The sequence below is a fragment of the Telopea speciosissima genome, chromosome 11 (genome assembly GCF_018873765.1).
Source record: "Telopea speciosissima isolate NSW1024214 ecotype Mountain lineage chromosome 11, Tspe_v1, whole genome shotgun sequence".
Classification (NCBI taxonomy): domain Eukaryota; kingdom Viridiplantae; phylum Streptophyta; class Magnoliopsida; order Proteales; family Proteaceae; genus Telopea; species Telopea speciosissima.
In genome coordinates this window covers 47,055,005-47,072,187 of record NC_057926.1, presented here as the reverse complement: position 1 = coordinate 47,072,187, position 17,183 = coordinate 47,055,005, and the positions used below count along the sequence as shown (strand labels likewise).

The window sequence follows — 17,183 nt, the reverse complement described above, 5'->3', positions numbered from 1 at the left end:
TATTTAAGGGAGCATTAATACATCTTCTTTGTCAATTATTTTCTGATAAATATTTGTTATTTGTTGCATTTTGTTGTAATTCCATTATTCAATGACAAGAAAGATTGGGTTAAACATTTTTCTTTGCCCATGCAATTAGAGTTAAGTAGCTAAAGTTAAAGAGGTGCATCTGAATTGACGTACGCTAACCCATATTGATCAAACTAAGAATGAGTGTGACACTTTGACAAGTACAAATTCTTGCCTTCTGCAATTTCTTTAGAGCCCTCATTCTGCTATTTGCATTGCGATAAGGGATTAAATTGGTGAATCTGGAAAGTCTTGCATTTATCATACATAAAGAAGATTTTCTATTTGCATATTTTTTTGCTTGGGACTTCAGTCTTTCAGCATAATGATGTGGTAAGCTTATCCTTTTTCTGATGGAGCTCCTTAGTTCTTCACCCTAGGATCAGTGATGATACAGCTGAGCCCCTCTGCTAGTAGCAGCACATCAGACCAGATTCAGCTTGACTCATGTCTGGAGTTTGGACTAGTCCATCAATCTGGATCAAAATGATCACCCATGCTTTTAGATATGCTTTTGGAAAGGTAATGGATTGCTGCATATTTTAGGACTCAGCATCTTAATTGAATCTTCACATATGTTTAACTGATTTTTCTACCTTTTCACAGACTAAACACAATGTGAAAACCATCTCTACAGACAACACTTTATGTAGAGCTACTGGTCATGTGGTATTCTCCTAGTTTGAGACAAGATGCAATTTTATCCCCCAACTCTACATACAAAATTCCTAGCTCAAAGCTACTAGCCATGGCTATGATTCCGAACCTCCAATTTTCACCTATCTTGTATCTATATTCATCAAACAGTGTTTTTTAACTTTCTTCAGGATTTGGCCCGAACTCTTCAGCAGATTCAGTTCAACCATGACTGGCAAACTGATGTGGGTTTAGCTCGATCTTTTTTTCTCTTTTGCTTTTCTACAGATTAAACCAGTACGACACTAAAGCAAAATCTCTGAAAGCATTAAAATGGTATCTAGAACTCATTCTGAGAATGCTGGGTTGAGTGCAGTGGAGTTCATTTCTAAAATTTTTGCTGACCATGCAGTTGGCCATAAAAATTTTAGGATCTTGATGCCACAATGTGAGATTTTCCTGCTTGTTTATAGGATCATTTCCTTCTTGAATCAATTGCTGTGCTGTATCTGCTTGTTATTATTGTTCTCTGGTAACCAAATGTTTGATGCAATTGCCATTTAAGTAATAGTAGAGTTCATAAAATATATTCTGCTCAACACAAGTGTCTAAGCTTTATCTCACGTACTTGGAAAGGGAACCAGGAAAGAAGTTATTAAAAAAAAAAACTGACCATGTACTCTGCTAATGTTGTATTTACTGAGGTTGTCAATACAGTCAGTTGTCAATACAGGAACCAAAAGAGAGTGGAAGTATGGTTTCTTTGTATTGTGAGACCGAATGTATGGAACAGTGAGGTGTTTTTTAATTCCATTTTTCTCCTCCACTTCTATAGTGGTTCAAAGAGGAGATGATAAGAAACCAGACATATGTCTTTAACGTTCAACAGTGGCAATGAATGTGTTATTCACGCAATGCATCAGACATTTTGTTGTTGTCATTGTTGTCAATACAGTGCATGTGCGTTGATTATTGCAACACAATGCATTGAGAGTACTGGTACACATGCATGTACATACATGGTATGTGTTGTAATACAAATAGGCGTATTTTGATTGAATTCCAAAATTTGGCACGTGGCTACTCTAGACCATATCCTCTTTATCCAATGATCTGAATGAATATATCATATATCATTTTTTTTTTTATTATTAAAAGAAAATTTATTGATAAAAACCTCGAGGGAGATGAGTACAACATACATCAAATAAAAGTAAAACTAACAAAAAAGGAGGGAGGAGTCCTCCAAAATGAAAAACCATTAGAACGAACAGCAAAGGAAGTCATTGCGTCTGCAGCAAAATTTCCTTCTGAGTGTGTGAGTAAAGGTGACTTGATGGAAGCTTGCAGCTAATTTGTTACAATCAGCAAGAATATGAGAGATGTGTCAGAGGATAGAAAGATTACTCCCATTGAGACTATCGATGACCATTAGGTTGTCATTTTCAATTTCAATAAATGGAAGAGCTTGTGATGATGCCAATATTAACGCTTGACGAACCGCTAGCACTTCCGCAACACATGCGTAGGCTTCTCCAATGTTTGCTGTGAAACAAAATAGAAATCGCCCAAGGTGGTTCGTACCAACACCCCTTATTCCAGCAAGGCCTGGGTTTTCATGACTTGCTCCATCCACATTGATCTTAATGATATGTTCTAATGGAGGGGACCAATTGATAAGTTTGATGATGTTGGATTTTTGGGCTCTTATCTCAAGATCATGGAATTCCTTAGCTTAAGACAAAGCTTTAAATGCAGTAGCATTAGTCGTTTGTAATTCTTGTCCATGCACATAACTCATGTAAAAACGTCCATATATGTCATAGTAATCTTACAATCTTTGTCGTTCTGATTCGTTTCTCTGTGCCACTAGAACTAGTAATCACTTGCTTCACTTCAGAGATAACAGAATAGATGTCTTGTGATGTTTGAAAAATAACAGACCTTTGTGACAATAAAAATTGATCACATATCCACGTAGCAGAATAGATGCTTTGCGATGTTTGAAAAATAACCGACCTTTGTGACAATAAAAATTTACCATATATGTCAAATACGATAAGAGTTTTTGGTAGATCATACAATCATTATGCAAAATTTCCGTTTTTCTTATCAATAGTGATTTCACTTCCTTTTATATGCAATCAAACGGGAACCACATAAAATAAATAGGAATGTGAGAAGGAAGGATTTAAACTTTAAATTACTTTAGAGAAGAGCAATAAATTATTAAAAACTCAAAACTTCCAGTCTGATAATTTGCATCCATGGAAAAGGCCAATTCAAATTGGGATTGCCCATCTGATTCTCAAGACCCTTTTTTGGAATATACCATGAATACATTTAGAACTTTTTTTTTTTAACCATTTTCCCCTTTTTTTAGTATAAGTAAAAGAATAGAAATACTATGGAACTTACCTCTTGTAACTAGATTTACAAGATACTTTTGAATAAAGAACTCCCAAAATCCAAAAGATCCGTGGAAATATTTACTACTTCCCGTCTCATTTCTAGAGATTCCGGATCAAATCGGTGAAAGCTGATCCATGCCGGATTCCGGGTTTTTTCAAACATAACATATAGTTGTCATTTCTCACCACCGGAAAGCACTAGCTACCACCGAGTTTATATTCCCCCAAGCCCCGCTTGTTTAGAGGGGGAGGGTGGGGTGGGATTGTTGGGAAAATAGGACCCACATGTTTGTGGGACTTGGTTGAGGTGAAAATGTTGAGGTAAAGTAACTTTTTCCACCAAAGTCCCACCAATTTCGTAAGACCGTGGGACTTTAGATAACAAAAAGGTGAGATTTTGGAGTGCCACATCAGTATTTTCCCACCCCAATTCTGCCACCCTACCTAAGTACCCTATAAACAAACGGGGCCTCACAAATTAAGGGCAAAGTTTTCCGTCACCCACAAAATTTCTTCACCCACAAGTGTGTTCTCATCATTACTCCCCCTCCTATTGAAATACCCTTCCCATCCCACTATTCTAGGACTCTCATCCAAAGGCCAGAACCCATGAGTGAAGACATTCACCGTGGGTGAAGGAAAACTCAGTCCCAGATTTAAAACTGTGCATAACAATGACAAACATCATGAACTTAAGGTGTGTTTCCAGATATTCAATTGCAAAAATTCAATCAGCATGAATAATCAGATTCCAATTGCATTTAGCAATCATAGAAGGAAACAGAAGGAAACATCACATCCCCTACAACAACATGTAAATGATGGAGTAGATCAGATGAAACCAGGGCAGGCTGGTCCCTTGGAAAGCCCAAGATGAACTTCCATTCCATGATGCATATCTACAGGTAAAAGTGTTTCTGATTCATGCGGATCTGCAAGAAACAGCAGAGAGAGGCATAAGAAACTGTACGAGACACAAAACCATGAGTATCAAACTTCTTAACAGCCACTATATTAGCTACGGAAATGGAATACCGAAATGTGAATCATCAGGAACCCATATACTGAGAGAAGGAAATCTTCACCAACGCGACTAAATTCCATAGCATCTTCTACATTTTTTTTTCCCACTTAAATTTATCATTGATACCTTAGCAATATGTTATCAATATCAAGACAATCCCAATACTCATGATGCTAATTCAAAATGAACATCCGTAGAATTTGGGAATGTGTTTCATTCCTCAAAGCTTCCACCCACCCATACTAGCTCACAGGGGTAGCCGCTCACTCCCAAATTTTAAAACATTTAGAATTTGCATTTGTGTGGAGGAAATATAAGAAGTAGAAGTGTTACCAGGGTGATAATCTTCAAAGCCAAACTCATCTAAGATTCCAGTAAGAGCCTCCAAACCTAGCATAGAAGACGGCAATGCTCCTGGAGGCCTCTGGAATCTGCAAGAGCCAAAAACCGCTTAAAATTATGAACGGATAAAATAAACTAATACCAGGAAGCTTCATATAAAACTAAACAATAAATCAGGCTATGGTGAATATGAGCTGTTTCACAGCAGATTTTTTTTTTTTTTTTAGGGTTGATCACTGTGTGCTAAACAGTTGGGGATCCTTGGAGAGGCTTTGTAGGACCATCCAATTAAACATTCCATTTCATTCCATTTCATGAATTCCTTGGGATTAATTTTTTTTTAATGCTATAAAAGAAAATCCACTTTCTGTAAACAAGTTATTATGACTCTTTTAGGTCTTTAGATTTCTTCAATTTTTGTGGTATCCTCAATTCAAGAAAAATTTGCAATAATGGCCAAGCCCTCTCAATGAAGAATCAGTGCACTGAGTAAGCATGTGTAGAAGATTTTTTTTTCTCAATGGCAAGAGAAAGAAATATTGTGGTATATGCAATGGACATGTAAATTCACAAACAAATATACAGCAAACAAACCAAAACAACCAGGAAAGCAACAATGTTATATATGTAATGGACGTTCATTCACAAACAAATATAGGGGAACCAAGCCAAAACAACCAGGAAAGGAAATCCTAACTCATTTTTCACAAGTGAGCAGAAAGTATTTCCTTTACATCTCCCCCCCCCAAAAAAAAAAAAAAAAAAAAAAACACAGCAGAAAGTATTTCTAACTTTGAATTTTCTGGATTTCCATCTAGATAAGAATTTTGAAAACTGGGTTATTTTTATAGGATGTCTCTTTAAAGTGAAAGTAGATTTCATCCTTTGTTTTTTTCGTTTCCATTCACTCGAATCTCTTCCGTTTCATCTATTTTGTCCGGATCCTCCTTTTCTTCCAAACAAAGAGAAGGGTAAGGTCTTCTTTGGTGGATCTCTCTTGTTCCTGTGGATTATTCAAGAACCAAAGTCAGTTTGCTTTACAAAAAGAAGAGATCGATGAACTTCTATGAAATGGTTTCACGGGATTCAGCCAATTGTGTTGATCGTGGTCTATCATTGAGAAATAGGAATCAGTGTTATCAAAGGACAAACTATTATATCCTTTTATGACTTAACCTGTAGCCTAATTGGAAAAATGCCAACATTTGGTTCTGCTGTCTGTTGCAGACAATGCAATACAGGACAGACAAATAGAAGAATGCAATCAAATGGAGGGAAGAAACCTGTCTCAAATAAAAGAAAAAAGGAAAAATGAAGTATTCACTGTTTCCTTCCGACCAATATAGTAGTTGACATTTCAACAGCTGATGTGAAATTAAATTGCTAAAAGCAGGTCTACGAGAGAAGAGAAAAGGGGTTTGAACATTGTCCCATGTCAGTGTTTCATTGCATTATCTTCGCCAAAATACCTTCTTTTTTTTTTTGTTCTCATACAAATTATAACCAGTTAAACAGTATGTATCTTAACTTCAGCAATTCAAGGACCCCATTTTTCACACTGGGTTAATTGACCATATTAAGTCACCACCTACATGCGTCCATGTCTTTCAAAGAACTTCTAATAATAAGAACATTTCCCTTCTCCACACGACCTATTGCCACAAACCAGATCAGTCAGTACAGAAAATACGACGACTATACAACTCTTCATAGGAGTCATGCCTGACTTGATATGCTAGCAGAAGAGTACGTGCGCTAGCGCACTACAACTAGCAGCCAGCTAAAAAACTACAGTACGCTAGTCTCGATCTCGGGTTTCTGTATTGATATGCCTTATGCACCAACACCCAGACTTGATCCCTCGCCCTCCAGATGTTATAGATCTTTACATTCTAAATCTTAAGCATTTGTCATTTCTATCATTGTACGTCCTAAACTATAAAATATGGTTCTTGCCTTGGTGCCATGTGCCACCAAATTGACACCTTGACAAACATGAAAGTTACCAAACAAGAAAACTCTCAGCACAACGAAAATAGAGGTTCAGAGAGATTAAACAGATATGCTCGGGCTCATGCAAGTGGCAACTAAAAAATAACAGAGATTACATGGAGGTGAGACACTTGACCATGGGGATATAAAAATCCTTGCAAAGATCTGTTCCAAGCTGCATCTAAGAAAATCTTGTTTCACAGTGCCACGGTCAGCCAATTCTTACAAAGATGAGCTTGACAGATAGAAGTGGGAAGGGATTTATTGTACACTTGGACCTCAATTCAAAACTGCTTCAGTTAGAGTTATTTTATTCATTGATATTTTTATGAATTTTGGTAACTCCTTGTTACTTTCCTTCTTCCATTATTTTGTAAATCCCTTTCCGATACCATCTTTACGAAATCATATCACTAAATAAGTCAGATACTCATCTTGCCTAGGTCAGCAATAACTACTTCCTTAGAACACAGGATCTCACACGCAGAAACAACACTGAGATATAATGCATCATGATGTACATTTTCCACTATTATAATTTTCATCTATTTCAGTCACTAGGATCATTAAGTTCCCCTCCTCAAGTCAGATGTTAGAGGTTATGATCCCGCAGCCTATAGGAGCTCAGGAAGCAACATATTGAAGATGTCAATACCATAACCATTTTTTTCCTTGCTAGGTAGCACAAAAATCTTATCCAAATCTATTCAAAACAATATTTTGTTAGCTTCAGAATATCATTGACATTTTCATAATTTCTCATGCTTTCCTTTTAACAATTACCGATGACCAAGACTCTGCATATAGCAATTTAAGCCAATAAAAAAGTGAAGGGTGGGGAGTAGATAAGAAGAATCAAGAGTTCCAGATCTAATTAGGCACGCAACAATTTGAGAAACTATCAGGCTAACAGGTTCTACACATCTCCTGTTGGGTTCGATGTTTAGGGTTTAAGGTTCCATTCTAATTAGAAACAATAACAAGACTACGTCACCGTTTGCAGTATTTGATACCTGGAGAGGATTTGCCTGTCGAGATCCATCTTCAATGGAAAAGCTGACCCGTAAGTGCTAGCAAGGATCTTTCTTTTCATTTGCTTCTCTGTTATCCTCGTCTGATCAATACATTCAAAAAACATTATACAGACTTACAGAGAAACATGGAAACCCACCATTAAACAACCTCCAAATCTCACTCCATAAAATCCCCAAAAAAAGGGGGGAGGGGGGAGGGGGGAGGGGGGGAGAAGAAAGGCTTTATCTGAGAGATTTGTACCGATTTCAGGGCTGATTGGAGGGGATGGTCACCAACAATTTCACTCTTAACTCCATGTAATCCGAAACGCAAAGCATCCTTTTCGATTCCTCCGATTTCTTGTGAGATCGTCTTCGAACCCTCCATCTCTTTTCTTCGATTTCAGAGTACACAGGCTTCAACACTCGCAAAAACTTCTAGCGTGGGGCTCCTCTGTAGCAAAAAACACACTCGCAAAAGTTGAAGACGTATGAAATTATTTATTTTGACATCGAATTCCCTTCGTTAGTGACGTGGGACAGTGGGATGTGGGATTTTGATAATGTAAAATTGTTTTTATTCAATGGGCAATTATGGAAAAAAAAAAAGGGTTTCTTGGGGAAGGGGATTGAAAAAGGATCATAACAAAATACTCTCTCACGTACCAACAACTGCCTAGCTCAGTTAGTGAGCCAAGGTGCACTTCATGTCTATGCTCACCAAGAGATCCCGAGTTCGAGACTCCTTACTGGTACCTTAACCCCTCCCCGGTTTCTTTGTTAATCTCTCTTCCTCCCCTCCAAACCCACCCTCATTAAGTTTTGGAAAACTTACTTCTCAAGTTTTGAAATTGAATTATACTTTGGTGAAAAGTTTCATACCATGTTGTGTAAATGGTTAGACATGGAGTTGTGATTTGTAGAAAATATAACTTATCCACAATGCAGAAAATACAACATATCAGAAACATAAACAATCAAACAACAATCAAACAATTACAACAAAAAGATATTCAAAGTTTGACAAAGTGTTTACATCTACGGAGAGATGTGTGAACAATTTCACTAGCAATGGAGAATAGGGTTACAAGTTTTTTTCTTCTAGTCTCTTTGTTTACAAATAATTCCCTATAACCATAATAATCCCCCAATGCTAATGATTTAAAGGGAAAATAAAGGGAATTAAATTTCGATATTACCCTCATGTAGACCCTAAAAGTTTTCTTGTAGTAAGGTAAGGTACCTACATCCATATAGAGATGAGAGTAGTTTCACTAACAATGGAGAATAGGGTTACAAGCTCTTGTCCTCTCACCTCTCTATTTACAAAGAATTCCTGATGACTAAAAATTTAAAGGAAAACCAAAGAGATGCAATTTCCGATATTATCCTCATGTAGACCCTCAAAAAATTTTCTCAAACAATACTGCCTTTTAATGGTACTTCAGAGACAACCCACAATTCAAACCACAAAATACAAAACATCAACCCTGTTTGTGTTCTCTTTTACTTTCTATTTGACTACAAAAAACCCTTCAAAGCCATGAATGATTGGTATGATTGGTTTAAGGCAAAAGATTTAGTATATGACCTTGCATATACATGGCCATCGTTTCCACTGTCGGGTGCGTAATACCAAATCCGTCCCTTATGGGATACAATGCCCAATGTACGGTCATGTATGTACATAATCTATGTATAAAAATTGGGTCTTTTTGTATGCACAACAAATCTTATAATTCTTTCTTTTAATGGGAATAGATTTTTCTCATATGATGATGAATAGAGCGTTGTCTATGGGGAGCGCAGGGGCCACGTGCATGTGTTGGTATCTCGGGGGTGGGATTTCGTCTTTCATAGGGGTGGGGTGGTCATTTCGCCCTTCATTATGTCTGGGTGTTACCCCTGTGCCCCCCCCCCCCCCCCCATCGAGAACTTTTCTCCATTAGATATTTAGGGTTGTTTATTTGACAGAGACTTAGCTGGGGTGAGAAAGTACTGATGTGACATCTTAAAATCTCATCCTAATCTTATTTGGTTATCCACGGGTGGTAAACTTACAAAAACTCAAAAACACAACATTAAATTCTTTGTGTGCTAACGTGTGACACTTGAAAATCCCACCACTATTCTATCCGAAGTCCCACTAAATTGGACTTTGATTACTGTTTATGGGAAAAGTAAAATCCCACCTTGTTCCCCAACCTACTATAATGTGAGATCCAATTCCACAACATTCCCATCCTATCCTCCCTGCCAAACAAATAGCCCCTTAAGGACAATATGGATGGGCTATATGTCAATTTTTAATCCCAAATTTAGTGGCCTCCAAATGACATCCTTTCCATTTATGTCCATGCACCTCTTTTTGGGCGAGTCCGATGACTCTTCACGTATGTGAGTGTACATGAACGACTCACAGCCGTTTAGATGAAATATTCTCACAGATTGGATTCCATCCAAATGACTATGAGTCATTCACATACACTCATGTACGTGAAGATTCTCCGCTCAATTTTTTGATTGTTTGATGTTCTTCAGTAATTTTTGTCACTTGACAAACTCCTTTTAGATTGAAATTTGATAAGTGAGGAAGCGATCTTGGGATCTATTTGTACATAAAATGTGAGTCCAATCCCAACCTACCATGCGGTAGATATTTGTGTGCAAACAAGAATTACTTATGCACTATCTAAACTAGGAACCCTACACCTTTAAATAATTCTAAAAAGTCATCTCCTCTTATAAGCATTGATATTGAACTATTGTAAGGAAGAAATTCCAATATATTCTTGGCATTACCTCTTGTAATGTGCCTCAGAATAACAAAGACACAAGTCAAAGCTTGAGTCAGATTTTAGGAGTATTATTGTGGTTATGGGTATCAACTGATCAACGGTTTAGGTCGGGCCTAATTAGTTCCCACCACGTTAAGACTGAGAACCGTAACTGTAGCATTTAACTATTCGATCCTTTACTATGATTTTTCTAAAAGATTTGAAAAACCAGAAATCTGGTTTTAAGAACATGAGTCACGGGTGTTAAAGGGGGGAACGGTAATAGAGGGAGGTGGACTCCACCTGGGGCAGTGTGTTAGGGTAGGGGTAGGATAATCATTTCTGCCTCCTCTGTTAGTTGTACTTGACGTCAAGTACGGGCAGTGTAATCCAAGATACCATCCCAAGATCGATCGGGTATCCATATGGGGGGTATGGCCCATGGGGGAGCCTATCCGTATCAGTATGGATTTCGATATCGGCCTACCTAAAACCCAGATTGAGATTTGAAAGAGAGATTTTACCCAAAAAAAAACCGAAAGAGAGATAGGTATCAATCTAAGTGCATATAGTAGGCAAGTAGTAGTATTCAATCACTCACTCTAATACTATCATTGGCCTATACAGTATTACAGTGTAGACTGTAGAGTAGTACTAGTAGTACGTGCTTCGACTTTTCCGTACATCCATGGCTCCAAGCAAAGAGAACCGGCGTAGGCCGTAACAAACGAAGCAGAAAACGAAGGGACAAAAAGAGAAAGTAAAACACATCTTTCAACTTGGAATTTTCAGGAGTCGAGAACGAAAGATGAAACTCGCATTTCACAGGCCATGGTCATCTTCACTCACCATCGTTGCCTGGACTGCCGACGCGGGTCCCGAAGCACAATTTCCTCCCTGCGTAGCTGTACAAGTTTCCTCATCAACCTTGCCGCCATCGTCCGTCTGCAAGGCTCCATCGAAGCTCTTGTCCAAGGAAGAGCCTCCACGAGCGAACGCAGATGGATGAATGTGAGGGAACGGCCAGACTACACTATGGACTACAATCTTGAGATTGTGCATCACATCAGCATTCCTCACACGAACGTAGTTGATCCTCACCGACGATGCTCCTCCCGTACCTGCGGTAGTCACCACCAGCGTCTGTCCACTTTCCAACGACGGCAGAACCGTCCCCTCTGGCAGCTTCCCCAGATCGGCGGCTAGTATCAGACGGTTCGGCACAATATGGAACCTCACGCTGTTAATGTAAGCGTGTCCTCCGGCGAAGATCGATTCGTCTTCGAGAGCGAAGATTGTCATATTGTTGAGGTTGACTAGCTCTGCATACTTTATCCACAGAGCAAGAGAGAGAACGCTGAATCCGTTATTACGGAGTCGAAGCATGGCGTCCCTCATCATCAATTGCATTAGAGGATTCTGCGATTGTTCGGCGGGGGATGGAGAAGAGAAGGAGAGCGAAGTCATCTTCTCGACTCTACAAGAGAACAACGAAAGAGGAGCGATGAAGCCTTGGAGGCCGTGAACTACGATTACGCCATTGTTGTAGAGATCTGGATGTGTGATCTCAGCACCTCCGATGTAGATCTTGGTGTTGTTGTCCGCCGAGGTGACTGTAATGCAGCGCCCAGGGCTCATGGTCTCGATTTTCGTCCCGAAGGCGAGCTTGCGGAGGTAATCGAATGAGAATATCCCTGGAACCATGTGTTCTCGGAGAAGCTGCGCAATAGAGCAAGAAACACAGCTTTGGATCGAAGCATCGGTAGGTGCGAAAATAGTTGAAGGAGGACCGTTCCAGATAGGAAATGCGGAGTCAGAGAGGGACGGAATCGCCGCGGCCAGCTGATTGAAGCCGAGTTTCGTCAAGATCGGCTGCAACGGAGCAGTTGGAGTGGTCGATTCTTGGACTTCTTGGGTCGGCAGTGGCGATCCAACTTGAGTGGAAAATGCCGACACAGAATCTTCGCTCATTACAGACGCGCTCGTCAACAAAAGGCAGCACGAGACGAAGAAGGAGATAATAAAAACTATGAGTTGCAGAGTCACCATAGATGATAGCTTCGAGAATTAGGGTTTCTTGCAGAGAGAAGATTCTCGACTAGTCGAGTGACAGAGAGAAGGAGAAGAAATGAGACTACGAGAGTGAAGTGAAGAAGACTGTCTGGACTGGAGAGCTTTTATAAGGAGCGGACAACTGTGAGTCGTTACAAGGATCAGTCAAGAGTTTGTTAGGATTTTCTTGGACGTTAGGACGAAAGTGACCCTAGATGCCTTAATAAGTGCAAAGACGAAAGTAACCCTAACGCTGGAAAGATGAATTTACCTCCGTTAGCTTTACGAAAGTGACCCTATTTTGGGTTGAATTTACGAAAGTGACTCCAAATGCCTTAATAAGTGCAAAGACGAAAGGAATCACCTGGTTATCCTTAGGCTCTTTTTAATGGTTTGAGGTTTCGGTATCATATCGATACATATCAGTATTGCAAGTCACCGATACCATGTTGTTACCGTAATAGTGAAATGGTATAAACAAGGTGTAAAACAGTAAAAAAAATCTATTTTTTGTTAATAAAAATCAAGAGGAAACTTGTTTGATACAGTCGATCCGTGCCAATAGGTTTTGCGGGTGAATGATACCCGATCCGAAACCATGCACTGAAACCACATATCGGATTGGATATCAAACTTAATAATGGAACTTTTGTATTCATTATTCCACATGGTTATGTAATTAACTCCAAATCATTTCATGTTTAGTTATTTGTAGGTGGCCGATACCCGATCTCATATCGTGCACCAAAACCATTCTATTTGAGAAATTAATAGGGAGGGAAGTGAAATTTTTAAACTTAATAATGAACCTTGTAATCATTATCCAACATATGGTTCCTACGCTTAGACATAAGATCCTATGAATTTGCTATTTAGCCATCAATGAAATTAAGGTTGTGTTTGATATGCATTCTTGGAATTCATTTTAAGTTGATTTTGAATTCTTGGACAATAAACAATGAATGCAAAATCGACCTAGGATGCATACCAAACACAGTCGAAAAGTCTCATTCCAATAGATCTTCCCAATGCGTATTTTCACTGTCCTTACACTGATGCAGGCACTACATGATCAGACAACAATCTCTTGTCCTTATATTTCACTATAATTTGCATTTAAATCTCTTGAATTTAAAAGGTAAAATAAAAATTAAATCTTAAAAGTATCATTTCTAAATATGATAATAAATTTCAAAGGGTGTCAATCACATGAGCGTTGGCTCTTGTGGCTTACGAAGGGGTCATGGGTTGACATAAAAACCTTTGTTAGAAAAAGACTTATAATTTTTTATGGTGGCACCTTTTTCTCTCTTTCTTGTATTTTAAGTGGAAATTTAAGTCCAGTAGTAATTGCTGATGTGGCAACAAGATTATGCACACATATGTATTCACAACTATGGTATGAAATCTCCATTCTTAGAGCACATAATGTGACGATCGTTTGAATAGGGTGTCCAATTATATCTCTAGTTGAGAACATTTTAGGTAAAAACCTAAGGACAATTAAAGCCTTGGGTTTTGGTTTAATAGTCTGTCCAAGCAGGTGCCCATTGGTCCAGCTGAAACCGATCCAAAAATTGCATTTTAAAAAAAAATCCAAAATCAAAATTAGATTGTTGAAGCAACGGTTGGTCCGATTTCTGTTTTTCATGGTCGATTTTAGTCAGTTCTAACAATCTGGCCTAATTTTTTTACCCCTACTTTTTACATAATCATGTTAGATAATGATTCTTTGAGTTTTTTTTTTAGATTTAAATTTTTTTACTTCCCTTCCTATGAAATGAAGCCTAAAGTCTTGTTTATATATTCAATAAAAATTAATCCTTTTTTTTTTTATGAAAAAAAAGATATATTAATTAAGAAAAATAGGTATTTACAAGGTTATCCTTTGGGAGGATTACATACTTCTCTAAAACTGCCTTATATGCTACAGTTCTTAACATGGGAAGGAGGTTGTCATAGTAAGACATTTAAAAGTATTACTAGTAAAGTTAGATGTTAAATCTCCATCTATTCGTGTGACTCTTGCACCAGTATAGGGGGCCTATAAGAGAGTGTGTAGCGTGTAGAGGCATCAACATGGATGAGATTTTTTATTTCATATGGGGAAGGACAATAATTTCAGGTGCCCATGTGTTGATGTAGGGTCCATATGATCAGGCAATGGTTTTTTTATTTATTTATTTATATATATTTACTCAAATGCAATATAATTTTGTGCTCTTTTAAAGGGGTCTAATTTCAATTCTTAAGGGATTGGTGATTTGAACTTCAAACTATATCTTTAGAACTGGACAAGTTCTGAACCAACACAGGGGCATGTTCACTTAGGAACAACCCTAGTTCTGAAAAACTGGTTTGCCTTCCAACTGGCCAAGATTCCAGTTCCGGCCCATACGGTTCATAGCTGGTCTGGTTTTACTGTGTACCACAACGACTAAAGGCATCACTGAAAAGGTACATAAAATTTTCAAAATGACCTAACGACCCTATCCAGAATCCATTGATAAGAACATTCATCATCGTCTCTGATTTCTATGCAAACATCTTAAATCAATATATTCTGAAATCAACAAAAACCCATACGTTCTTGCTTCCACAGCACTTCTGCAACTATAAACTTGAGAGAGAGAGAGGGATTGAAAATCTATATATATATATATATATATGAAACTCAAACATCACATAAACATTAAACACATATTAATCCCTAAACTGTAAATACGGAAGATCAGAAATGTCACTATAAACACTTTTGAGAAAGAAAAAAAAACTCTAGATATTCCTCTTGAATCTGTAAGATTATAAGATTTAGAGAAAAAAAAACCCAGAAACTATAAACGGAGAGTGAGGTCGAGGTTCACTTGTTCATCATCTTCATTCATTCCGACCGGGAAGGATTGTTCGACGGTGGAGCTCGCCTGGCCCTGACCGAGATTAAGTGAGGGAGAAGCTGAAGCAAAGTGGAGCCCACGTGGTTCAACCCAGTACTGATCGAGATACTGAGACGAAGGGTTTGAAGATGGCCCAGTTCGAAAAGAACCCAACCGCTCTGCAACGTAGCTCCGGCGAGCTGCTGCTCTTTCTCGCTTGTGAGCGTTCTGGTGACCACCGAGTGCTTGTGAAGTGTGGAACATACGTGAGCAGTAGTGACAAGCAAACATCCGTGAAACCATTGGTGGTTTTCCGTTAGCTTTTGTGGTTTCCGAAAGTGGTTTCAGGAAGTTGTAATAAGCTCCAGAATCCGCCATTGCAGAGCAGAAAAAAGTGTAGAAAGAGGAACTCAGAGAGAGAGAGAGAGAGAGAGAGTGAAGACAAAGGGAGATACTCAGGGTTCTGCCGAGTTCAACTGAGGGCTTATAAGGGGTTTAGAGAATATGATTGGTTGATGACTGGAATGACAAAAATGTCCTTTCTTTGGATAAAGACGTTCGAAGAATATTTTTCATTGGATGGGTATTTGGCGGGAAGAAATGGACGGTGAAGATGAAAGTGAATGGGAAAAAGTGTATCTGGATGGTAAAGTTGTAAATAAATGATAAAGTAAGGGGAATGAGAAAAAGGATGTGATTTGGAAACGACAAGGAATGGAAACACTTACCCGTTTATGGACAGAAGAGGATGTTGTGTCGGACTGTCCAAAATGGGAAATTTCGCCCGGAAGAGACGAGAGCAGTGGAAGCAGTAGAGGAAGAGCACGTATCTCTTTCGTCGTTGGTGGATACAAAAATGGGCCAATCAGAGAAATGGTTTACTCAAAACGGAGAGATATTATGAAGAGAAGATCAGGGTGGGTTTTATCGCATATATGGAAATGATTTGCCACGTCGACAGGACTGAGAGATGCCGTCACCGGGTACGAAAATGTCCGGCTCGAAGCCCGGGATCCGAAGACAGGACAGGCTGACAGCTCCGGTTCTGGTTATTGTGCTCTGCATTCTATTTTCCTTCACTCTCTTCCCCCACTTTCCTCTTTGTGATATGGTACTAGGTGTCTGTTCAAATGCACATTTGGCATTTCTTTACACGTGGCATTGCTTCTTCACCATTTAGCCCTAACTTTGAAGGACAATTGGCATTGCTTCGCAACTGGCAGGATGGAGATCTCATCCTTCCATAGGTTATAGTACATTATTTCTTGAATGCAAACCATATACTCGGAGGAAAATTAAACTGGAAAAGGTCAGTGTGTAGTACACACCTCTCATACTCTCTGTCCTCCCTGATATGCAAGCCCGATATACGAACTATGGGAGTGGGTCCCCATTAGCTCTACGTGTAACTGTTATTATACACTGGCAGCAGATCCCTTCGTTGATACTCGGCTATGAATGATTCCAAAACAGTGGTTTTTGGGATTTTTATGTCGGACTAAGTTTCTCTTCACCATCAGCTGAATGGAGAGCCACTATCCTAGGGTTAATAGATCTCTCCTAGGTTTTAGTATGTTTTCCAAAAATACCCTTTGTGCACATCTGAATCTGTCTCAATGAATGAATTTCATTGTGGTTAAGGAAAGCTCGGTCTTTTTATGTTTTTCTTTTTTGTAAAAAAGAGAAAGATTTCTTTTACCATGTTGTGAAGGTTTACCACACCATTTTAGGATTCCCAATCCCTATAAGGTTTTAGTTTAGTCCCCAAATTACCCTCTTGCGTGCGAAATCCCTCAGTGAATCACCTCACCATTTTAGGATTCATAGACCCCTATAAGGTTTTAGTATATTTCTCAAAATACCCTCATTTATCGTGGCTCAAGGAAAACTCAATCCTTAAGAAAATGTTGCATTTAGTTTATAGATTTTTCTCCAACCATAACACATGTCATATTAATTAGACTAAAAGCTTGAAAAAACTGAAGAGCATAGAG

The 17,183-nt window shown here is 38.6% G+C and overlaps 2 protein-coding genes across 2 annotated transcripts; both read right to left on the bottom strand.

Moving 5' to 3' along the window:
• Positions 1-3,803: 3,803 nt before the first annotated feature.
• Positions 3,804-7,945, bottom strand: LOC122644599 (cyclin-B1-2-like). Its single transcript, XM_043837979.1, has 4 exons — positions 7,750-7,945; positions 7,488-7,588; positions 4,474-4,571; positions 3,804-4,048 (listed from the first exon to the last, which is right to left on the bottom strand). Exons 1-4 carry the CDS (start codon positions 7,873-7,875, stop codon positions 3,948-3,950), a joined length of 426 nt encoding a protein of 141 aa, XP_043693914.1. The 5' UTR covers positions 7,876-7,945; the 3' UTR covers positions 3,804-3,947.
• Positions 7,946-11,033: 3,088 nt separating this feature from the next.
• LOC122645234 (fasciclin-like arabinogalactan protein 21) lies at positions 11,034-15,598 on the bottom strand. Its single transcript, XM_043838564.1, has 3 exons — positions 15,152-15,598; positions 13,305-13,380; positions 11,034-12,322 (listed from the first exon to the last, which is right to left on the bottom strand). The coding sequence occupies exons 1-3, from the start codon at positions 15,565-15,567 to the stop codon at positions 11,087-11,089; spliced, it is 1,728 nt and encodes a 575-aa protein (XP_043694499.1). The 5' UTR covers positions 15,568-15,598; the 3' UTR covers positions 11,034-11,086.
• Positions 15,599-17,183: the final 1,585 nt, after the last annotated feature.